At 38.0% G+C, this 24,678-nt stretch overlaps 2 protein-coding genes across 9 annotated transcripts in view; one reads left to right on the top strand and one right to left on the bottom strand.

Annotated features, from left to right (window-relative positions):
• Positions 1-18,598, bottom strand: part of gnl2 (G protein nucleolar 2) — a 39,898-nt gene extending 21,300 nt beyond the window's left edge. For 2 of the 3 annotated variants that reach the window (XM_088410003.1, XM_088410004.1), the window contains exons 1-4: positions 18,583-18,598; positions 10,771-10,923; positions 10,554-10,676; positions 2,801-2,968 (exon numbers count right to left, since the gene is read on the bottom strand). The gene's annotated coding sequence lies outside the window, so the exon portion shown is untranslated. The remainder of the gene's footprint in view (positions 1-2,800; positions 2,969-10,553; positions 10,677-10,770; positions 10,924-18,582) is intronic. The other variant, XM_088410005.1, reaches the window with a different exon arrangement.
• On the top strand, positions 805-22,947 carry rspo1 (R-spondin 1). Of its 6 annotated transcripts, none has more exons than XM_088410009.1 (6): positions 805-1,204; positions 10,489-10,950; positions 13,232-13,426; positions 15,669-15,809; positions 17,106-17,288; positions 22,278-22,947. In XM_088410009.1, the coding sequence occupies exons 2-6, from the start codon at positions 10,854-10,856 to the stop codon at positions 22,373-22,375; spliced, it is 714 nt and encodes a 237-aa protein (XP_088266135.1). In that variant the 5' UTR covers positions 805-1,204; positions 10,489-10,853; the 3' UTR covers positions 22,376-22,947. The 6 variants fall into 6 exon arrangements, with proteins under 6 accessions (XP_088266135.1, XP_088266134.1, XP_088266139.1 ...); XM_088410008.1 differs by having other exon boundaries at positions 808-1,204; positions 22,273-22,947; XM_088410013.1 differs by lacking the exons at positions 805-1,204; positions 10,489-10,950 and adding an exon at positions 11,171-11,311 and having other exon boundaries at positions 22,273-22,947.
• Positions 22,948-24,678: the final 1,731 nt, after the last annotated feature.

Below are 24,678 nucleotides of genomic sequence, written 5' to 3'. Positions count from 1 at the left end.
GAAGAAGCAAGAGTACCTGGAGAACACGCAAACGTGACACAGGAGGGCCCGAGCCGATTTTCAAACCCAGACCTTCGCAACTGTGAGGAATGCGCGCTAGCCGCTAGTGTATCTTGCTGGCCATGTCACGCTCTAATATTGACAAATCTCCACAAATAACACACAGCGGGATGGCAAAATGATACATAAAACATCCTCGTATTTCAATCTAGCATGCTTGGCTGAATTCACATGTGCGTCCATTTTTCTGTCAACGCATGCATCAAAATGCTTGACTGGCAGCCACAGAGATCAAGTGATGATGTGCAGCCGCGCTTTAAAATGCAATTTTTCTTTCCCCCTCGCCTGGCCACGAGATGAGGAAAAACAAACCGACTTGTGGCGTAACTTAATTCTCAAGATAAATCTATCAACGGGAGCAGTAGTGGTTTCACGCAGCGTTCGGATAAATGTCACATTTTGGTTTGGACGAAACTCCTTAATAATCAGTGCTGAAACTTATCCTGTTGTTTTTTTTTTTTCTTATGTATTTATCAATATTATTGTGGTACCTCAAGATTGTATTGCACCAATGGTAGATTTAAAAAAAAAAAATTGGCAAAAATGTGCCTTTGCAGATCAAATTTCCAGAACTCAAAAAACATTCATAGAGGCACTATAATTCAACTTGATACAAAATAATGGATTAGGAGTTCAATTAGAATGCAGGGCAGCTTTTCTTCTATCTGCGTTTCTGAGTTTGTGGGCGAGGCTTCTGCAGGTCCTGGCAGCTGGGAGCATTGGATGCAAATATCACCTCTATCTCACGCTCTCTCTCTCACACACTCCGCTGACACGCAGCAGTTGGAGGCAGCTCCATCAACTTTGGATTTAAAAGCCACGAGGAAGCTTCATCGAATTGGCATTTCAATGAAAAATACAAATATTTACAATTAAGGACAAAAGGCAAAAAAACGTCCACCAGCCTCATTCTATTGGGATTATTTTTTTCCGTCTTTTCTCCAATGAGATTTTTTTTTTTTTTTTTTTTTTACTGCAGCAATTTTGTGACTTTTAGACATTGAATTTATTTTCCGTTGTCGGAAGAATTTTTTTAACGCCTATTTTCTTTTTATTTGAGTATGAATTTATGATTTTTTGCTAAAGACGCTGCGGGTTTTATTCAAGGAAAATGAAAGCGTGTCGAGTGGACTCTGGTACGCAGGTGGGTTGCTTCATCATTATTTATGACCATTCCGCTTTTGTGGTTATTTAGATTATAATTTATTTTGCGAGCAGCTTTGTTGTTACATGTTGGCACTGTCATAGAGGTATTAATTTAACAACTATGTTTGTTATTGTGGTTGTGGTTTGCACTAAATCATACTGAAAGCTGTTTTGAATATTTTGCAACATTCATGTAGCCCGTTAGGAAACTCTACCTCTTTGCTTTTTACATTGTTTTACAATAGATGTCCAGATATAGCTAATGTTTCTTATTACTTGTTACATAACATTGCTAAAAAAAAAAACAATGATCCTGTCTTTAATAAATGTCACAGAGAGGGTGATCATAGGCATCAGTTTTTTTATAGCCGAGCGATGCAACTATGATGACTCAAATGGATATAAAAGCAGGAGGAAAGCGCAATAGAGTTGCTAGTCGCTCACCACAGTGTGATCAAATAATTTCTTTCATTTAGAAAAGACTGATTTGAAAATTGAGATTTGATCAGAGGTTGCTAGTGGATGCTAAGCTATTAGGCTAAGTCTGCCATTCCTAGATTTTAAGTCGATCTTCACTGATATTCTAATTGTAAAAGGGGAGGAAAATGTCATCACCTAGTATTAGCATTAGGCTAAAATAATAGGCTGAACAAAGCACTGGCACAAATGGCTGGCATGCCATGTAAAACAAGAACAAGACGACGACAAAATTGCTAGCGGGGAAGGTTGCCAAACGTGCTTGGTTAGCATAGGCATTGTTTACTTGGGTCACTTTGGAAACTGGAGAAAACTTTTACGACACATTTTAAACTTGGCGCGCGGGTTGTCATTATCACGTGTGGTGTGTTGTCAATCTTTTATAATACATCAGTAAGAATGTATATGCATTTCTGGAACGTTTTTGAGTTCTTTTAAGATTTTTGGGGGTTAAAAAGAGTGTTTAAAAAACTACCCTATTTAAGAGGCCAAAGAGTGTTAAAAAAGTACCCTGTTTGAGGCCAGTAATATTCTTGTATTGTATTCTTGCACTATTCTTTTCTGCAGCATCAAAGAATTTTATTTCCAATGAAATCTTCAGTAGAAAGGCCAAGGTTGTACAGTTAATGAAATGGATGTTAAAAGCATGAGAAGACTTTTCAACAAGTGCGGACACCACATGTCCTTGCGCTGTTTTTTTGTTTTCATTGTGGTCCAGGTTGGCTTTCATTGTGCAAATAGCAAAATGTGACGATGCGACTGGAACATTGAATTCTCAGCCATTGAGCCGCGTGCCTAAAAAGTTACTATCTCCACTTCTGGTGTCCACATGACAAACATCCGTGTCACAACAATTTCATATCGACGAATTGAAGATCTTTGAGGACGGAATTTGGGTCGCGGAGGAATGGAACGTGTGCCAAAATTGTTGTCAAAGAAAAAGATCAACACTGAGGAATGGGAACTCCGTGACTTTAGTAACTCAGGAGTCGAAAAAACAGCACACGTCATTTTAGCATGAACTATCACGCGAGTAAAACGTGAAACCGACCACTAATGTAAAACACAACACACATAAGACCTTCTGATCACAAATTATGACAAACAAATGACTCACTCGTGTAGAACGCTGCGGTCTACATCTACTCACTGCTTCCTCTTCTTCGTTGAAATACCTTTTTTTCCACAAAATGACAAACTCCGGCAGAAGTGACTTTTTTTAGTGTTGTTAACTTTGTGCGAATAAGGAGCCGGATGATCCAACGCCGCTCGTTCTCTTAATGATCTGAAATGACACAAATATTACATTGATCACAGTTTGAAAATTAGATGCGTGCACCTGAGCCTCTCAAAACTGTCATGTCGAAAAACATGAACTCAGATGCATCCAAAGCTGAAAATAAAATGACTTACAATATGTTTTGGAGAGCTTCTGTGGAAATTATGATACAGACAAAGAGCTGGCAAATTCCTACGAAATGGGTTTATTGCAAGTTGACCCACATGTTTCAGTCCTCTTCAGTGTAATATTTTGCAACAGACTTGCATTTGAGGCAATGAAGCCATCAAAACTGATGTTTCGGCACATGAAGTCCAAGTACCCATTAAAATGTAAGGCTTTGGAGTTTTTTTTTGGAAGGAGAGAAAGATTGCCCCGATGGGACCATCTCGTTAATGAAAAACAAGCACAGGGCTTCCACTAATTACGCCATCTTAGTCCGGGGTAAAGGCATAAATGGTGAGGTGTTTATTCTCCTGTTTTGACGTTGAATGTGAAATGAAGCGACATCTCCATCTAAACCCGTTCACTGCCCGTCCAATTAAATGAAAAATTATATGTGTATGGATTGGTCTGATGCCACTGAACATTTTGAGTGGTTGTAAGTCAAAAAATATTCATAAATGACTGCGTTATCACACTTCAAGTTCATGTCCAAATAATGTACACTGACATGTAATGTGTCACCAAAAAAAAAAAAAAAAAACGCATGCCACAAGGGTTAAAATGGATTTTTGACTTTTATAGCCGTCAATGGCAGTACTGAAAGAGTTAGCTTACCGGTATTTGATCTTGTCTACAGATATCGATGGGAATGAATACATTTTTTCTATAGGGTTTATTATGACGCTAATCGGTCATGTTCTTCTCTTACAGTTGTCAACAATTCTAGAAAGGCATTCTACAATGTTGTTTATTAGGGTTTTGTAAACATCCTTCCAGAAGCCAATGAAGTTCATCCACACAATTTAAATTCCTCAATCAAACTTGGTTGTGGACTTGTTCACAGTATTGTTGGACCTGGGAGGGGGAATCTCTAGAGGCTGGAAGTGATATTTTTGCCCCAAGATGCCAATGCACATAAAGACACTTGCCCCCATCACAACACTCATACTAGACTCTACGATTTTCAATGAAGTTGGCGAGCAGTGTTTGTGAGCGTAGATTACAAATATGTGAAAAATGCAGAATGGGAAATATGTGCATTGCATCACTGGCCTGTACTACTTCAGCAATTGTGCTGCTTGACATAGTATATGAATTGTAGTAAAGTATGAGTAAATTGAAAACTCGGGTTATGGCTGCTATGGCTCCACGCCTGGGTTTGTGATGCACTATAGGCGGGCCGTGCACAATCTGCTGTGCATGAGCAAAAGATCACTACATAGGACACACTAGGACAATACACATAAGTTGCTTTAAAACTCTTTTTCTTTGGGCAAGGAATTTCTTCGAACATTGCGATAATTTGGCCGTTTTGGTCAAAAACACAATGAATTTTGGGTAATATGCCTAAACTGGGTGCGCATGAATGAGTGGAATCAGACACATCAGTGTGTGATGTCGTAAGTGTGCTTCTGGAAGAGTGATAACTAATTCCCATAAACACACTGAATAAACTTGGGGAAAGCCTTGCCAGATGAGTTGAAGCTGTTGCTTCTCTAAAGGTTTGACCATCCTTGCATCAAATTTGCATGCGAATCAAAGCAGGTGAGCATATACCTTCAATTTTGGACTATAAGGCGCACCTAATTATAAGCCACAACAACAAAAATTTAACAGAAAATAGATTTAATTGTAACAACAGCTCGTTGCGCAGAAAGATAGTACATAAAAGTTTGTTTTTAATGTTTTTGTTTTTATTTAACTTTTTTCCCCTAACTGCCTGGTTACAGCAACATCATGCCTTCAACACAGACTGAACATGCCTGCATGTTTCAAAATAAAAGCAGCACCAACATATTTTTAACATAACCCACACTCACATTGTCAGAATACCGCACGAACACAACAGTAAAGCGCCCGATTGAAAGCCTGCCAGAAGTCATTGAGGGCTATCATCTTCCACTCTTCACCCTCTGCGCTAAATCCACCAATTGACGCCGGTCTCCAGGGGCTGCAAATACTTTGTTGTGCCTCCGACAATCACAACCTGTATTGAGCTCGTTTTCTTAACTCTTTCAGTGCCAAACATTGGAAAAGGAAACCACTAGAGGGCCATTATTTTTAGCATTTTCACTCACCTTTCAAGGCCAACATAATATTGTATGCTCTGTCTGTAAATATGAGTGGTATCAAATGAAGGATTGACTTCCATTCTTCAGTTAGAATTGATGTGGGTAATAGCTGTGTTGTAAGTGTGGAAACACTGCCATCCACTGGTGGCAGTTTTCACTTCAGTGCTTAGTGCGTATACTAGGTAAGCATTAGTCAAGGGTGTCAGCCCCTCACCAGAAAAAAAGGTATTATTGATTATTGTTATTACTATTTTAAAAGACAAGAATTCCTGTCCATGGCACTGAATGAGTTAATGGCTGCTTTCACAGAATCCAGTGGATATTTCTCCCTGTTGGCCAGTAAAGAAAAAACTGCAAATACGTCGCAAAGGACTAGAAGTGTCGAAAGCATCAGAAAAAGTAGTGGCCTTTAGTCTGAAATTTTGAATACTTTTAGGAATGTGGTGTAAAACTATGTGTAAGTAAGCCTGGGCGATTCATATTTTTTAAAAATTAATATGAATCCCTCCTCTGTTTTCCGCGGCGAGTTTCACCCTCACGAGCTTCCGTGTCTTATGTCTTCCTCTCGTTTCCTTCGCACGACGCCAAACGGTAGGCTAGCAAAACATGGCTAGACGAAAAAAAGCAAACTGGTTGTCCTTAAGACAGGAGTTGTATAGTGAAACCAGGAACAGCACGCTGCAACGTTTGTTTAAAGCCCGTTGCAACAAAAGACAGCAGTGCGACGACTTATTTTAGTAACTAAAACAGAGGCACCCACCCAAGTATGCAAAATGTCAAGCTTTGCGAGGGGAACAAGAGCACATCGGCCAACAAACACCCGCTAAAAAGCAGCTCACCGAGAAGTCATTTTCACAAGGAAGCACGTATGATAAGAGGGGGGCACGATGTGGGGGGCGCCAAACACACACCTCAGGTCTTGCGTGAATAGAATGCATTTATTGTCATTGTATAGCGAAAGTGGCAGCACCTTATCCAAATACTGTATGTTTTTTTTTTGCATTGTAATTGATACAAGTCGCAATGGTTATCTTTGACAAAGTTTTTGCACTTCTTCAAGCTCATGGAATGTGTTACTACGCTTCGTTTGTTTACAGAAGTTTTTCATGCAGACGTTTTGCACTTCGATTCTAAGAGGGAGTTATGTGTGTTGAATTCTAGCTAAAATAAAAGTTTAAATTGTTTTAAAAGATTCTCTTTCATTTTTTTTCTTGCCATAAGTACTGTAGAAACAAATCGGAACTCAAATTTTGATGAAAGGAATGCGAGATTTTATTTTTAGGCAATATGGACCAGCTATACGCGGTACTTGGCGTAAACAAATTTGGGGGTCTCCTGTCTTAAACATTAGCCACTAGGATTCTCTTTCAGTGAATAATCATGACATCACAATTGTTTTTTTTTATATAAAGGAGAACATTTAATCTCCAAAACTTTTGATGATTTTCACAAAGCCTGGCGGTGGGCTTTAAAAGCTAAGATTAAGGTTTTTGAATGACTGTCACATAAACGAACACACATGCCGAAGTCATCCCAGGAATTATTAGCCAATAGCCGGAGTCCCTTTAGTCATTGCCGATCTTTTTTATCACTCATCCCCTTCCGCCGGTCCCTTTGCAGTTTGGGGAACATCAAGGGTTACATGGGGTTATAAAAGAGGTTCTGGCATGAGTGAGGAGTTACTCAACAGTTATTCTCCAGCCGCGTGCTGGTCGCCAGCTCCTTTCAAGTAACAAACAGGTGCTGCATCATTTTTTCTGGCGCCGTCTTGTAAATATGACTTGGAGCCGAAGGGTGTCACTGATGTGTTTTTACTATTAAGACAGAGTGGCGTTTAGCAACGGCTAAGTATCCCTGATGAGTTATCCGAGAGACTTGCTTAAATGAATAGTTAGAATATTACATCATGAATTCCATGTGTCACGACTAAGTCTGTGCACGGCACCATAAGCAATTACGCTGCATATATATTTTAATACAGTGTTACTTGGTCTATATCATAGTCTTGTTTAAATTGACATACTTTACAAAATATTCTGGTCAATAAGCATTTATTTAATTACTTTACATCCGTCACACTATTTTCAATCATTTTACTACTCCATTAATAAAAATAATAGTACAAATACGACTTATTGTTACCGAGTAAGAAAGAATTATTTTCCATTTATTATTTCTAATGAGATCTACTGTGGAATTAACTTTCACAAGCAACAAACGTATTACTTGGATAACTATTGTGTTTTTTACATTTATTGGTAGTTTTGTTGTAAGTATAGTTTAGGGAAACACAAACGACATAATGGCAATCACGATATTGTCTGCCACGATTAATTAAGGATGCTCTGTGATATAAACATTTAAAAAGTCAAGCACTTTTTTTTTTCTTACAAGTCAAATCAAGCACTTTGTCATCCTACCACCAGAGGGCAACGTTTCCCATATGTTTGCATGACAAAAGTCTCAGCTTTTCTCCCCTTAATATATTATTTACCAGTGTGAAATGGCATTGAGTTTCTCACCTGATTCCTAATATATAGAGTGCTAGCTGTCAATTGAGACCCATTTTGAAAACTCCGATTGGCATAAAATTGGAATAAATTCGGTTTGGAATAACTGAAAATGACATTTTGATTGTTAATTGATTAAAAATGGCTTAAAAGTAAATAATGTGCTTGGTTCTATGTAGGCTTCATTTTTTTCATTGGTTTGCACTCAGCAAGTAAGTTAGCTGTGTTGCTCTGTGAGCTGGGTTTTTGCCATTAATTATTATTTACTTTATTTTATTTTAGTTTGTTATTATTATTTGTAAGTATCAAGCCTTGAAGCCTTGTTTTTATACTGCTTTTTATACTGACACATTTCACCAAAATTGCTGAATAATTGTGATTAATAATCGTGATTTCAATATTGACCAAAATAATCGTGATTATTATTTAGGCCATAGTATACTAGCCCTAGTATACTTTTAAATTTCTTAAGTTGACTTTATACATGCACTTTTAAAAAAAAATATAGGTAGAAATATGCGGATACATATGAGTATAGACAGGATGGCATGTATTCTTCATGAATCTTCGCTTGTAAGAAACGCTGTTTGTAAATATCCTTATCTCAGTGATCGCGTTGGCTTTGTGTCATTGTTGTGTTGGAATGTTATGATAAGACCAGTGGCAAGATGCCATATGACAGCAAAGCACAACAGCCTAATATGGTATTCATTTTCTTTCAATATCATACTTGCAAGGAAGGACCACCCATCATCAACGTCCTCATGTATTCTGGGTGTCTTCGTCACACCCCGAGCTGTAAATACACCGTGACCTCGCCACTAAAGCTGTCCCGAACATGTTTTGACAACAATTAATATTCCGAGCAGAAACGCACGCCGGTCAGCATCCAAGTCCAAATATAGTTTTTCTTAGTGTCTGTTTGTGATTGTTTGGTCTTTGGCCAATGTTGCTAAGCATATTGTAGGTTGTTGACAAGAGAGGACAACCATGCAGCTCGTACAGACAACACTAATTTTTGATTAATTACAACATTTCTTAAATGAAGACAAGTTGGTGCTAACTGATGATGTATTGTATGTAACCCTAACCCTAACAAAACGAGCACAATGTGTTTTATCTTTCACTCTGCTTTGTTAGTTAATATAACAATGATACTACGGCTACGACCTAGTTTTTAACCCTTTATTAGCATAGCACGTAATCGTAACAAAAGGCTTTGCCACGCAACCCGAAGCCGGGGTTACCCATCATGCAATGCGTGACAAAACTACGGGTAGCATTACGCCTCAAAATACACCACATATTGCTCATTTGATTGGCTGCTTGTTGCTAGAAGGAATTAGTTAGGGCTCGGTTTTAATTATCGCTTAGGACGAATGAAAGCGATAAGCGCACAACTCAGCCAGGCATACTCACAAGTATGTGGCCATAAACTAATGGCGAAACAGAACGCCAAGGGTTATTGAATACCCAACTTCCTCAAAAAGTGGCATCCAAGTGTTCTTGATTGTCTTTAGTGTTTTGTACTCTTACATAAGCGTTCTCACAAACGAAGGCCTCCTCCTGAGGAGAGGCGTTCTTCAAATCACTGTTGAATGACTAAATAAATGGCCCAAGACGCTAACATCACTTTTCTAAAGTGTTTAAAGGGCCTATTTGATCACATTTTAAACTTGAGTTTTATGGTAGCGATATTTCTAAACAGGAAGTAAAACGGCCGCAGCTCTCACCGTGAGGCTGCCTCGCCCTTTCACAAAACATCCATCCATCATCTTGACCGCTCATTTTCACCAGGCTCATGAGTGCTGGAGCCTATCCCAGCAGATTGAATAAAGGGGCATAAAAATGGTGTTTGACTGAATTTAAAATGCAAAACAGCATCAATACACCACTCACTAAGACCCGTTCCGCCTATCAAATTTGTCGTCGATTGTTCAAAGAAATGAAACGTTGCTGTTCGGCTGGTTGAGATTGGGTTTGTGTTTTCATTAGGAGTGAAAGCAGCCATGGGCAAACTAGGGCCCAGGAGCCATATGCAGTCCATTAAGCTTTTTAATCCGGCCCGCCGAACACGAAGAAATTATCAGTCAGGGAAGGATAGTGGAACTACAAGTGCTGTAACATGGTAACTGTTGGCAATAATAAAATCTGTTTGTTTATATTTCAGTTGTAATAAGCGTATTTTCATTAAATAGCTCAATACACAGGACTTGAAATACGCTGTTGTAATGCTTTTGTTGATTTTCTATCAAAACTAAAGCACGTGTTTTCTAGATATCCCGCATTTTTTCCCTCTTATTAGATAGATTATCAAAATACTCCATTCGTCTGCTCCTGCTCCAGTTCTTTTGTCCCATTTTAGAAGTCTTTGTGGCCCTTCAGTAAAAAGGTGTTCCCACTCCTGAGTTAAGAGTAGTACAGACTTCAATTAATCCGTTTAGAGTTATGTTTTGGTTTAGGATTAGGTGTGTGGGTGATTTAGCGGCCTAACCTGAGTGTTAGGGTATTTAGAGACTTCAATTAACTTATTCTGCATGTCGAACTAGAGAGAACTGGCGAATACATCATTTCCCCACAGAAAGACTGAGATTTGAATTCTGAACCTTTGACCGGCCTATAGTTATACTTTGAAGTTAAAATACTCCAATGTGTGTGCAATTTTGAGCTTTAGTGGAAAAACTAAAGGCCCGTACACCACCTAGCTTCCCAGCAGCACTGAAGTCATTATTTATGACCCCCAAACGCTTTCCTGATTCTTTCAATTGTGCCTTCGCAGCTGTCATGAGGCGCACGCCTCCATCTTTTCACCAATCCTCAAGCCGTCAATAAACTTGACTGTACCTGCGAGTTTGGATCCACCGACAAGGAAGAGGAACGGGGAAAAAGCAGCCGTCCTTTCAGCCTTATGGGTTGAAACGGCAGATGTACGACAGTGTCCATTTTGCATCAACAATGAATCAGCCGCTACATTGAAAGACAACCAAAGACAAAAGTTGGATGTAAACGAAGAGTGACAAGGACTGATCATCAATCAACCTCAAAGGCGGGACGGATATACCTGTTTGCCAGAGGGAGGGACCTAGTTTTCTGGCCCACCTAGCCCACCGGGGACCCTGCGCGGCCGCAGAATCAACTGGGACTATGCAGCTGAGACTGGTGGCGTTGGCGATGGTCTTCCTCAGCTCCATGGGTGACAGGGATGTTGCCAAACCTTACAAGACAAGAAGGCAGCGACGAGGTGAGTGACCAGAGAGACTTTCTGAAACACAAGTGGCAAAAGCCAGAGGTGCTTGTCAAAGCCAAGACAAGAAAAAAATATTTATACAGCCCTTAAACAAGAGTCAAAGAGTCACAGAGAACATCACAAATTCACAACGAAGCCCCTAGAAGAGCAAAGAAAAACTCCAAACCCCATCTGGCGGAAAAATAAGAAACCTTGAGAAGTTAATGTTATATTTACATACAATATCACCAAGCAGGAGCATGTACTGTAGATGCCAAAGAACAGAGGGACAAGTATTGACCCCTGCGGAACGCCACATGTAGCATGATAAAATTCAGGTCACATTGCTGTGAGAAACATGCATCCTTTCTGAAAGGTAAGATCTGAATCAGGAAAGTGCTGAGTCTCAAATACCAACAAATGTTTCAAGGCGCTCTAAAAGCGTCAAAGGCAGAGCTAAGGTGAATTATTTGAGGTCAAACCAGTTTTTTTTTCTGTTACCCGCCTCACAATAATTAGGCTAAGAATTGTGCTAAAACCAAACCGAAATAGTGAGGCAGGCTGTTGGTTTTTCCACGCATTTTTGGCAAACTGCCATTTCACATCTGACTTTGTTTTGATAGTCGTTGTCCACTGCGGACTGTTCCTGTTCTGTGAGTCAACAACACTCGGGAGAGAACACGCGAGGAAAGACAAAACGTTGCGTACCGCTGTTTCAGGAAACTGCCGCTCGCTCGCCTTTAAGGTCTACCTTAAACATTAACGACATGGGGATTATTGGTCTGAGAAGGAGTTCGCAAAGTTCTCTCCTTTATGCGTTTGTCTCTGCGGACTGATAACGAGGCCGGCGTTTATACATCACAGTTCAAAGGCGAAGACCTGCTTCAAAGCTTTTTCAGGACCCTTCTCAAATGCCAGGCTACCGACGTGTGCTCGCTTGCATCCCGGCACGGGAACAGCACGGTGCGTTCGGAGAAAGCAGTAAAAACTCAACGCCGTGTTTCTGGGTTGAAAAAAAAAAAAAAAAAAGGAGCTGTTAACTATGAAGTCCCTGAGGTCAGGATCACAGACTGCTATTTGTTTATGTAAACGGGCAGACAGAAGACAGCGGGCTGCAACCGATTAATGTGGTTTCCCCATCAACACAATAGGATTCCTCTTGGCCTGAATCGATGCGACCGCGACCAAGACTTTTGTTAAGCAAATAGCTGTCATATTTGTGTGCGTGAATGTGAAACGAACTTGATGTGGTGAGACGTATCGACACAAGAACTGAATAATATTTGCCATGTATCTACGGGGCAACCACCAAGGCAGTTCTCAATTTCTGTGTTATGTCTCAAGATTATGTTCTATTTGCCATACATTTTTTTCTTCTTCTCCAGGATATATAATTTCACTCTTTATTACCACCATCTGAAAAAAGACCAAGATTTTACATGAAGAAGCTTTTTTTTTTTTTTTTTACTTGAGTCTTCAGAAAATTTGGCTTTATATTTGTAATATGAAAATGGTGCTAGAAGCATATGACCATTCATGTAGGAGTATGCAATTTTTGCTTAAATTAAAAAAAAGGATCAAAATTATGACAGTGATTGATAACGGTTTGAGTACTGAACGAGTAATCATCGATACCATTACCAAAAACCAATGTGACAAGTACTCTTAGTACAAAATTCACCCCCCCCCAAAATGACGGATCATTTTAAAAAGTGATTAATTCCAATAAAGCAATTTTCTTAATTTTTTTTCACGAAATGCATGATAATATTCTTTTCTTTTAATACATAATTGGTGATTGGGATCAGTATTCACCCTGCTTATAATTACGATATATTTTTTCCTCTTTTGAATAATATTCCATGACATTTTGTGCCTCCAAAATGACTTCAATCTCTATGACATTTAATCACAATTAAAACCCGTTTTTTTCCCTGGAATATGAAAAATATGAACACTTTTCTCTCAACAGTGCTGTGCCTCCCGTACATAAGTTTTGAAACAACCTTTGAAAATTGTGACTTAAATAGAAAGCAAGAGCAAAGCGAACATTTTTATCTTACCACTATCTGAGAAAATGCTCATTTTAGCAGCTGTCCTGTAATTTACTCCAGAGCCGCGCGACTTAATTTTTGTTCGATTCTTTTCCGTCTGTTATGAAAACATCGCAATGTTATTTTAACAGGTGGACTCCGAACAAACGTCCGTCGTTAAAGCGAATCATATGTTGCTGGAAACAATTAGTTGTTTACGTGACGTGATTGGACTTGTGTGCATTATTCCTTTTTCTTGCCAGTGAGCGGCGAGGGCCCGCCGCCGTGCTCCAGAGGCTGCGAGCGCTGCTCCGAGTACAACGGCTGCATCAAATGCAAGGCCAAACTCTTCCTCCACTTTGTGCGCAGCGACATCAGTCAGGTGGGCGTGTGCGTGGCCTCCTGCCCCAATGGATACTTTGGCATGAGGATACAGGGAGGCAACAACAGATGTTCCCGTGAGTCCCGCTCACTTGATGTGTTTGGGTTTTTTAAATGTCAATTTATTTTTTGGGGCCTCAGTGGATTTATCTACAAAAAAAAAAAAAAAGGTCATTCCATGAGGGCGGCATTCCCGTATTTTGTAGCCGAGGGGAGCCAGCAGCTGAGTGTGCAGTTAGTCTGCTTCTGCTTACCTCCTGGAACATAGATCGCGAGCGAAAGTTTACACAAGTATTGTTGTCGGCCTGTTTTTTTTTTTTTTTTTTACTTTAGGCGGGAACATCTGTGTTTTCCATTTGGCCCTCATTTGAAGGGCAAATACCCCCAAAAAAGCCGCAATCCATGTTTGCGATGTGATCATTTTCACACATATTTTGTTTTCATTTACGGTTTTGTGTTAGAATAGTGGTAATATTTTTTTTCCTCGTTGTTCAATTGTAGTTCTTCCTTTTCACCCCCCCACTGCCCATCTCATTTAAGTCTTATGGAATGTACTCCTGTTATTCGGGAGTGAAGACCAAAAATATCTGTGGCTTTGGATCGAAACTGCATAGGTCACACGTGATACTTAAAAAAAAAATCGATACTATTGGTCATTCCACATATGTGGGTGTTCTTTATGATCGTAGGTATGATAGGTATGATCAATGCCTTTTTTTTTTCAAAACGATACCAGTATGAGCCCTCAACACTTGTGCTGTCATCAACACTAAGCGCCAATACAAAAAGTAGTTTTGATACAGATAATTCGCCCCGAAAAAGTAAAAAATAAATAGCATTTTTGCTTAATTGCATGAAAATGATTCAATTTTCTGATCTGATTTCTAGTTTTTGTTTTTGTTTTCAAACCAACACAAAAGGGCCATGAAAAGATTTTTTTTTAATCAAAAAAGAGTAAAGCGCAAATTTTACACAAACAATTTTATACGTGAATAACCCCCCCCCCCCAAAAAAAGAGAAAAATATTGAAGGAAAAATGAATACAATAAAAAGGTTTATCCAGGAGTAGGTTTTACTCTTCCTATTATGAAAAAATATTTCAAAAATTGTATTACCGTGTTAATAATTGTGTAATTATATCTTACTGTATATGTATTGAATTTTTTTCTAGTTTAGCAAAAGTCTTAATATTTAAGAAAGAAATTGACAAGTCTAGTAAAACTTTATAAATGACGACATTTATTGCTGGAAAATAAAACTACAGTACTTCTTTTTTCTTTTTGACAAAAACTGGAAAATACTGAAAAAAAATAAACATGTTTTTTTCTTTAAAAAATAATGGTAGTTGTATTTATATTTATAGCTTAACAAAGATCTTAAGATTTGACTTTAGAAAAAATGTGACTTAAAGACGGTGTGTAATATTGAGACCGTTTTTCATTAAAAAGTAATAAATTAAATGATTGTAAGTTTCAAAAACTTGCAAATGAATGTGTTTTTAATGACCAACAGTATGTTTTAAATATAATCATAGGTCTAGTTGGTGGCACTTCTCTGGAGGCGGCCATGTTTGTAATAGCTGCGGACAATGGTAAATGCAGCACCTGCAGCACCCCCTGCTGCCCATAATCAAAAACGGCCTAAATCTTACACACTGTCCCTTTAAGTCTTGTAAGACTTGATATAAAAACCTTAAGATATTTTTATCGGAGAAGAACAACTTCTTTTTCTTACGCGAAGAAAAATGAAACATTAAAAAATGAACTAAATATTTTTTTTTCGAAAAAAATAATAATAAATACATTTGCAAATGCATAGTGTTAGCGGAAAGGAAAAAAACGGTCCCGCTTCTGAAAAAAAACATCTTTTTTCCCTGACGGTAAATGAAAGACGACAAGGGGCGTTCTATTTCACATGGGAACGACTTTTAGCATTCATTGAAACAAATGTTGCTCTTTGAAACGCTGCTCTGTGTTTAGATCCTGTGTCATTGTGGCCGTGAGCCACACGCAGCAGAGTCAGTGTTCTTTAGGCTCATCACAGAAACACAAACAATCCCGCCATAAGTGCCAACTGGCATCGGGGGCCGGAGCGTCGCAAGATTCCCAACTTTTTGTCTGGCCTTTTCCCGGAAGGCCGCATTCCGAGGCCAACGCCGGCTTAGCTAGGAAGTAGCTCGCTTCTGATGTTTTTAATTACCCGCGTTTCAACACGTTGTTTGGTGGGGGGAACAAAGTAAAAGAGTCTTCTCATTCACACGCTCATCCGGCGGCAACCCGCGAGGTCATTGTAAGGTTTGCTCCTCTGTGTGTCTCGCAGAATGTGAAATGGACTGCGACGTGTGTTTCGAACGCAAGTTTTGCATTAAATGCAAAGAAGGCTTGTATTTGAACAGTGGAAAATGTTCTGTCAGCTGCCCTCCAGGCCTGCACCCCGCTAACGACATCATGGAATGCGTGGGTGAGTCACCGCTTAAGGTTTTTGCTGTTTGTTAAATACAGTTGTACTGTTACTTACAAGTGCCCCGATTTTCAAGGTTGTTTTTTTTTGTAATCAGTACACATTCCAAAAAATAACTTCTCTTTCTTTCTTTGATTGGTTGTTTTCCCCTGGGCACGATGGGTTCTTGCAAATCGAATTAGGGGCACAAGATGGGGCCAGAGAGGTCTGATTTTTTTGTTTGGATTTTTCCTACACAGATTACCAGTACTTCACTCGGTACTTTTCAGGTCTTATTGATAGATTGATAGTTTTTATATATATATATATATATATATATATATATATATATATATATATATATATATATATATATATATATATATATATATATATATATATATATATATATATATATATATATGTATATATATATATATATATATATATATATATATATATACATACATATATATATATATATATATATATATATATATATACATACATATATATATTATACATATATATATATATATATATATATATATATATATATATATATATATATATACACACACACAGTATATTTGCAAACTACCCCTTAAAACGTATTGAACTACAATTAAATAAAAAATTGTGATCATAAAATGTTTAAATCTAACAGTTTTCAGATCAAATGTGTTAAACTTCAGTTAAACACAACTGAATTCTACGTATTCTTTCACAAACGACCAGAGGGTGCATGTGTACCACACCGAGAACAACTACTCTAGCGGGCCACACATTCATCCCGGCAACAAATAAATAATAATTGGTCTTCTTAATCGTGGGACTAGGATTATACAGTCGGAAGGGGAGGGGGGATACAGATGTGCAGCCATTTGTAGTTCTCTTCCCATAAAAGTACTGTATACAGAAATGGTAGTAAAAACGACATGACGCACTAAATAGGAGCAGCTCGGGAATGGGTAAATTCTGAACCTGAGCAGGATATAATGGGAGTCTTTAGTGGGTTAGGATGGGACAGGATTTTTATTTATTTAGTGAGTTTTATGGTCCAGGATAGGATGGGGTGGGATTTTTTTTTCTGTGAAAGTGGGGTGAAACAGGAATGAAAATCCATTGCCATGTCATCCTCTCATTTGGGTGGGATGCATTTGACTTTGTGTCTTTCGAAGACAAAATGGACACAACAGTGAACAAAAAAAAATAGGCTAGGTCTCACAAGGACAGATCTTCCCCATTATCGATCAAATTACGTGAAAACAGCACACATACAGTACATAAGATTAAATCTTTTGAAAAACTCCACAGATTGCGAGCTGTCTGAGTGGAGCCCTTGGGGTTCATGCGTGAAGAGGAACAAGACGTGCGGCTTCAAAAAAGGGACTCAGTCTCGGCTCCGACGACCAATGCGGACCGCCGGACTTTCTCAAACATGCGCGCCGCAGACAGAGAGGAGGAAATGCGTCGTGCCCAAGACGCCCTGCGTGAGAGGTGACCGTGCACGTCCACATTACATCCTGATTCATCGGTGACTTTTATTTGGATTTGTTTGTAGAGGCTCGCAGGATGGTCAAAAAATTAAGGACGACTTTCAGTGTGCAATCAATTATCACAATGCATACATTAAGAATGATTTTGACCTATTCTTCAAAGTTTTCTGGTTTTGATATGCTGCAAATGACTTGCAGAGAATATTAAAAGTCGACACGCTCCTCTACGAAGAACTTTTTTTTTTGCCTAAATAAGACCAAAATAGTTTTAAAATGTTTTCTCCACGAGACCTCTCATTTGCATAGCTCAAATGATTTGGTTCTCAGCCTTTGTTCAGTGACGTACCCTCTGTAAAATATCTTTTCAGCCAAGTATCCCTTAAGCAGTCCACAAAAAAGGAATCGACCTAATGTCCTCCTCTCGGTCATATAAGAAAGGTGTTGTCCTAAAGATATAGCTTAACTAATAATTAATATTTTCTCACAAAAAATAATCAATATCAAGTGTCAGAGCAGTTCAAGAAAAAATAAAAAAGAGAGAGGTGTAAATAGAGTAGAGATGTGTTCACAAAAGAAATCATTAACTTGACAGGTGACGAGAGGTGGCATATGACATGTTGGGTCGAACCATTGTAGTAGGGGGAGAATCTGGCATTTTACAATAACGAAATTGAATAACCTACTGAACATAGAATTTATTTTATGAACTTATATTTTCCTGAAACAATTCAATAGTTATTTCAGAAGGACTTTTGCATGTTTGTTTATTTAAAATTTCAAGTACCCACTGGACCTCCTTCAAGTACCCCCAGGGGTATTAGTACCCCCATTTGAGAACCATTGCTCTACAGTATTATTCTTTTAAAGGGAGTATGTGTAATTTTTCGTATGTGGGGCATTGTCATAAATGCAGCAATAAACACTCCTCTTCCAGCTGTCCGTAGCTAAAACAGATATGGCGACCTCCAGAGGAGTGCCACGCCCCCATGGAATATAATTTAACGATAACTAGACCCACGATTATATTTAAAATTTATTGTTGGTCGTTAAGCACACATTTATTTGCAGGTTTTTGAAATTTAAAGCGCACGTATTGTCACGGGGGGGGGGGGCTTTTCTGTTGTTTTAGTTGTGGCGCCACTGACATGGAGAACCATTATCCACAACATCGGTAAATTGTTCTGACTAGCATAGAAAGTGATTATCTTTCTCATTTAAAGTGGATCATTTATTTTAAAGGTACAATTTTTTTAAATGAGTTCCTATCGGCGCAGGCGGACCCCCATGATCCTCACCAAACTTTGAAACAGGAATTCCTGCTCTCCTCCTGGTTGATTTTAGCTCACCGCAGACAATCCCATTAACCTCCATTGCGCTGCATGTAAACCTAAAAAAAAAAAAAAAAAAAAAAATGGACAATTTGCCAAAACAAATGAGACATGAGCGAGTTTGTTACTCGCAGGTTAGCGGATGTTTTTAGCTTATTAACTGTTCTTGGCCTCTGCTCACACTTAATTTAATGAATGGAAAATGAGTGCAAAAACAGCTGCTTATAAACTTTGTTTCCCATTTACCTGGCTCTTAAATGAGATAAATACATAGAAAACTAACAAAAAATAAACATAACTAAATCTTGTGGGAGGAAAAAATTCTTCGGCAGAAGATGTTCCAAATGAAAAAAAAAAAAAGACATAAAACTATTTAGAAAATCATGGTGCCCACTGACATGTTTTATTTGTATGTAATACACCAATAATCAAAGAGATGGGCGAGTATCGGTGCCAAGTATCAGTATCGGGGGCGATACATGTCCTAATTTAAAGATATCGTGATGATAGGTAGAATAATAGATACTAATATCTATCACTCACTTTCAGCACTTTTATGATCACGTACCAGAAATTACAATTTAGAATAGGGAAATTTGTGTGTATTAAAAGCACTGTAAATTTCTTCTTATTGCTATCAGTATATTCTCCAATGAATTAAATATGTATTTTTTTCTCCTTTTCAGGAAATTAAGTATACCTAATATAGAGGGCGCAGAGTGCGCGCGTGATTTTCTCGCGTCTAGAGTGAAGTCGGCTGTTCGGCGGACAGCTGCCGTTGAGAAATGGCTCGCGTGTGAATTCACCCTGGAAAGAATTTCATCTCGGGGGTCGGGAAAACAATTAGCGGTGAAATATTATAAACCCGCTCATAAAAACTTCCAAGGTGTCCGTGCTGCGGAAGGCTCGGGATGAGGCTTTGAGCGGGTGTCATGCGATGAGCGATCCGCCATGCTGTCCTTGCGCTAACATGAACGAGCCAAAGCTTGGGGGCAAAATAATTTGTAATAAATCGTTATTTAAATTATATACAGTATACTTAAATATGGAGGTCGCGAGCCTCTCTTACAAAACTAGTAATTACATGTAGCTGCCACAAGATGGCGACAACGCACTTTGAACAGAGAGGATCGTAAAGCATCTAGCATAAACAAAATGAAACTATATTAATTTTGATATTGTACTTTGGAGCCCTGATATTTGGAGCAACTGCAGATTACTTTTCAGGAGTGGAATATATCAGGGCAGTGTTTGTACAACAGAGTGTGATTTAGTGGAATACGTATCATCTGCATTTCATTCAGAGGTAAAAAAAAAAAAAAAAAGAAGCCAGTTATCTACCTTATCTGTCAGGAACTGGTTGTTTGGACTTCATGGAAACGAGGTGCAACCAGAAAGTGATTGGGCGTCCTCCTGACAACATTAGTCGTTAGACAATTAGACAAGTTAGACAATTGTTTTCAGAAGCATCAGAACTGAAAAGTGTCTTTTACCTTTTTTTTTATTAATATTATGATGAACTAAATCACAGGGGTCCTTACTATGAATTACCACTGGGTGGCAGAATGTTTTTTTTTAACATTTTTCATGCTCCTTGTTTTAAAAAGTGCCATTCAAAAGTTTGAAAACAGCACCTCATTCAGTTTTTTTACTGAACCACATTTAAGATTAGATAGCATTTGTTTATTATAAAGACATCTTATTCATATTGCAGATTTTAAAAAAAAACATCTTGACTTAGAGCTGTTTTTTTTCACCCATTTTAATTTTTCATTCCAAGCTACTTTTATGATAACCTTTGCGTTGTCAGCGACGTACTAAACACTGTCCAGCGCTTGGCACGTTTGCACTTTTTTTTTCTTTTTTTTCCGGGAGGTTCATGAAGCCATAACAAGTTCATAACAGACATCCGTCAGTGTAGCGAGCGAACCCGCTTCGGATAAACAAAACGAGTGCAGTCTGAGTAATAGCCGCCCTGACGCTGCACATCGTGTTCATTTCCACTTGATGTTTTAGTAATTAGCCTTGCGTTTGTTGATTATATCGAAAAACTTTTGAGGGAGTGATGCGGATAAAAACTCAGTTGTCGCAGTTGAATCCTGGTCGTCATTGTAACGAAGGCCATACATACTTGTTTGATCAACGAAACCATGTCACGTATCAAATGGTTTTAGACATACTATTATAACCATAGCTTTTTTTTTTATTATTAATAACCCAATGTTCTGTTTATCCTAGATGTTACAATGGCTTCTGTCTAAGTTGACAGCGCACTAATAATGCAGTATCAAGAGCGGCCAGAGGCGGCGCCAAAACACGACTAAACCAAACAATGCACAAATCTGTAACTGATAAAAAATAAACTAAATCAGATCCAAAACACAAAAATTAATTCACGGATCCCCGGCAGTCAAGCCACGGATTCCCAGGGGTCCGCGAACTCCACTTTTTTCTCAAATTATTGTCATTATATTCCAAAATAGCGATACAAAATTCAGGTCAAACAATTTAACACTTTTTTTTAACATTACAATTTATTCTATACCATGATGTTTTGTCTCTCAAATTCAGTATCAGTACATGTCAATTGATATTTTTCAAACAATTTCAGCAATTAAAACCATTCAATACTTTTTGCACCAATTTAGCGCACATTTTTCACAAATATCATTCCACATCAATTCAGATCATTTATTATAACTCCATATTATTCAACAGTAGACATCTTTTCCTATCGGTCCTTATAACAGAATATATTTGACATTGCATATCCCTCATTATCAAGTAATCCCATTTCAAGTTTCACCAACATATTGCACATCATTTCATAGTTCATTTTTTTTCATCATGCCAACGCAACTGAACCAGAAATTGCACTCTTCAGTTTGCAATATTTTGTGAGATTTTTATGATAATTTTTTTATTCAAGATAACTTAGCTGAGCTCCACCACACTGTAAACAATATTGTTTCAAAATCAATCCACTTTTTAAACCAATAGAAAGGAAAACCTGTTCCACCATTTCCTGAAAAAGACAATTAACTCAATCAAAACCAAAGACATATTTTTATTTTTTTTTCCAAGCGTCTAGACATTCAATCCCAAGTACTAGCATTTTTTTTCAAGAGCTTGGCTCGACAATTTAAAAATGGCTTCAAGTATGCACTGAAGATTCAATTAATTTAGGCAAATGATGTACAAAGTAATTACTTTAGTATTTTAGGCTACTTCAGTACTTAGTACCAAAACTAATTTATTCCATGATTACAAGTGAGGTACTTCAGTACTAAAGTAATTGAATGAAATAATTGATTACTTAAGTACTTAATCACCTAAATTACCTAATTACGCTGGTACTTAACTACCGAAAGTAATCAATAACTTAATGCATTTAATAGCAGCCCTCTTTAGACCCTATTTAACCAAACACTTGAAAAACTAAGAAAAATACGTATAACTGATTTAATTTCTGGACAAAAAAAAACCATAAAAATACAACTTTGGGTTTGAATGAGTTGACTATTCCAAAACTATCGATTTCGATTTTTTTTTTTATAGATTAGAATTACATTACACTGACAAATTTGTATTTTTTTTTTTGAAGTCTCCCCTGTAGTACTGTACGGACCAAACTAATGCTTGTTTTGGTCTCATCAGAGAAGAAGACCAAAGGGGGCCGGACAGCGAGTCTTCCCGGAGGCGGCGGGAGGCGGCGGAAAGGCCAAAGCAGGACCACTATCGTTCCCAACGTGGCAACTAGCACCGTGGCTTAAATTTGGATGGATCTGAGCAAAAAGAGCCTCCCGAGATGACGTCCGAGGCAAGCTGACATCTTGATGAGAAAACATTGCATAAGGCCGCTTGTAGATGCTGACTCAACAGGCTTACCCAATCACGAAAGGAGTTTGATCGTGGCAAACGTGATCGGACGCGATGGGTGGATTGTCCTCGTAAATAACCCCATGAGGTCCTGAAGTTGTCCTTTTGTGACTGGGAGCAAATTGGCGGCGCAAAGCGCTGCTCACCAACACTTCTTATGCTGCTTTGTTTGCAACAGGGTCTGGATGTTTTTGCACAGTCGTGACTTTTTTTTTTTTTTTGAAACATTTATCCGGGACGATATTTTCATGCATCTTTTTGTTGCATGTTGGGACAGAACACTACAACTCTTTGTAAACGTTTCTATGCTATCATTTTTCCCGGTGAAAGCCCGAATAAAAACAGTCACCTAATCGTGCATTCAGTCAGTTCACACCCGACTGCATTTTTTCCTTTTCAGTACTCGAGCCATAGCGACTTCTGATGGAGCCATTAAAGATTTTTTTTTTTAAATTTTGAATGTTGACGTTTTTTTTTTATTTGTGTTTGTGTTTTTGTTTGAATTAGCTGCTAACAACTTCCATTTAACTGCACACTTTTTGCAATCCTAGCAGTCAAGAGTTTAACATTTTTTTGTTGAATTTTTTAAGGATAACCGAACCAAAATGTTTCAAACCGTGCGGACAGAAAAAAAAATCACACACTCACAATATAGATAGTGGTTCTCAACCATTTTTCTCCTGAACATAAAATTTGTTATATGAACTTATAATTTCCTGAAACATTAAATCAATTCAGTAGTTATTTTAAAAGGATATTTGCAGGTTTGTTTATTTAAAATCTCGAGTACCCCCTGGGGTTCCTTCAAGTACCCCCAGGAATACTAATAGTCCAATTTGAGAACCACTGATATAGAGGACTTTTATTTTAAACCTGTGAATATTCATTTGAGACCTTTTGTGTCAGCTCTTGTGTCCATTTTCTGTCAGCAAGACAGCAAAGTGGACTGCATCCGACCCAAACACGAGATGACATTGGAAATGCCAAAATGTCCTCTATCGAGCACACTAGGACTTAGTAGGATAGATCCAAAGACAGAGACGAAAAACAATTGTTCAACTTTCAATTTTTGACTCGAAAAGACACAACTCTCTGTTCCATGATTTTGCAGACATTTATCATTTAAAAAAAGGAGATTGTGAAGGGAGGACACTTAATCATGAAACAAATAAAACCCTTTTTTTTCAATTGCGAATCTCAACATCATAATCCACGCTTTCTTTCACAAACCTCGAAACTGTTCCATGAATGCTAAAAGCTAAAGACCATACCACTAATAGACTTATTACAACCTAAAAATAATAAATGATCACATTCAACACCTAAAAACTTGTCAGCCCTGATCTAAATTAGGGAATAGTTTGGACTGTGCTGCCCCCTTTTGCACACATCCAGTACGGCACTTCTAAATTGTAAACATTTTCAAAACAAAGATGCTAAAATACTGCACAACAAGCTGTGAAGTTCACCTAAAAAAGAAACTAAGCTTATTTTGTTATTTTCAACAGTACAAAAAAAAACATATATTTCGTCAATTAATACCTTTCAAAACACGTTTGACCACTTACTGAAAATGTCATCACATTTACTCAAGCAAGGCTCGGGTAACAACCAATCATAACTTAGCTTGCGAACGTCACATGTCCAAAATCAGAAAACAGGGTCAGCTGTGATTGGTTGTTACCTAAATCTTGAGCACATGTGATATCATTGTCAGGTAAAAAAACAAGTCTAAAATGTTATTTCAATGCATTAATTGTATATACAATTAATTATGCATTAAACATTAACTTTTTACAGGTGGAAATGCCTAAAAAATCGATCTAATTTTATATAAATGTATCTATTTAAAATGAATGACATATAAGGGGGAGTCTATGTAAAACCCTGTAGTAAAAGACTGACCACAAGAGGGGGCTATACACATGTACAATTACAAAGCACACAAATCTCATTATGGGAATTGGCCATAATAATGTGCTTTAACCATTCTTTCATATTCACTTTTTGGCAAATATTTTTGCCAATAACGGTCAAGGTGCAAACGCAGCCGCGTCAACCTACAGAGAGGTATTCAATTAAAAAACAAAATGACTTACTTTAACCTCAAGGATCCGCTCCCAACACTGATAAATGGAACCCAGGGATTTTTTTTTCGTGTTGCCTTGCGTCATATTAGCTGGT

This window comes from Hippichthys cyanospilos, chromosome 3 (assembly GCF_059441005.1).
Source record: "Hippichthys cyanospilos isolate Australia breed blue-spotted pipefish chromosome 3, RoL_Hcya_1.0, whole genome shotgun sequence".
Classification (NCBI taxonomy): domain Eukaryota; kingdom Metazoa; phylum Chordata; class Actinopteri; order Syngnathiformes; family Syngnathidae; genus Hippichthys; species Hippichthys cyanospilos.
This window is presented reverse-complemented; position numbering and strand designations above follow the sequence as displayed.

Excerpts from the sequence above, each read along its gene's own strand:
- rspo1 (XM_088410008.1), top strand. The coding sequence starts at position 10,854 with ATGCAGCTGAGACTGGTGGCGTTGGCGATGGTCTTCCTCAGCTCCATG. Across the intron at positions 10,951-13,231 it reads GACAAGAAGGCAGCGACGAG|TGAGCGGCGAGGGCCCGCCG; the intron begins GTGAGTGACCAG and ends TTTTCTTGCCAG. Across the intron at positions 17,289-22,272 it reads CAAGACGCCCTGCGTGAGAG|AGAAGAAGACCAAAGGGGGC; the intron begins GTGACCGTGCAC and ends TGGTCTCATCAG.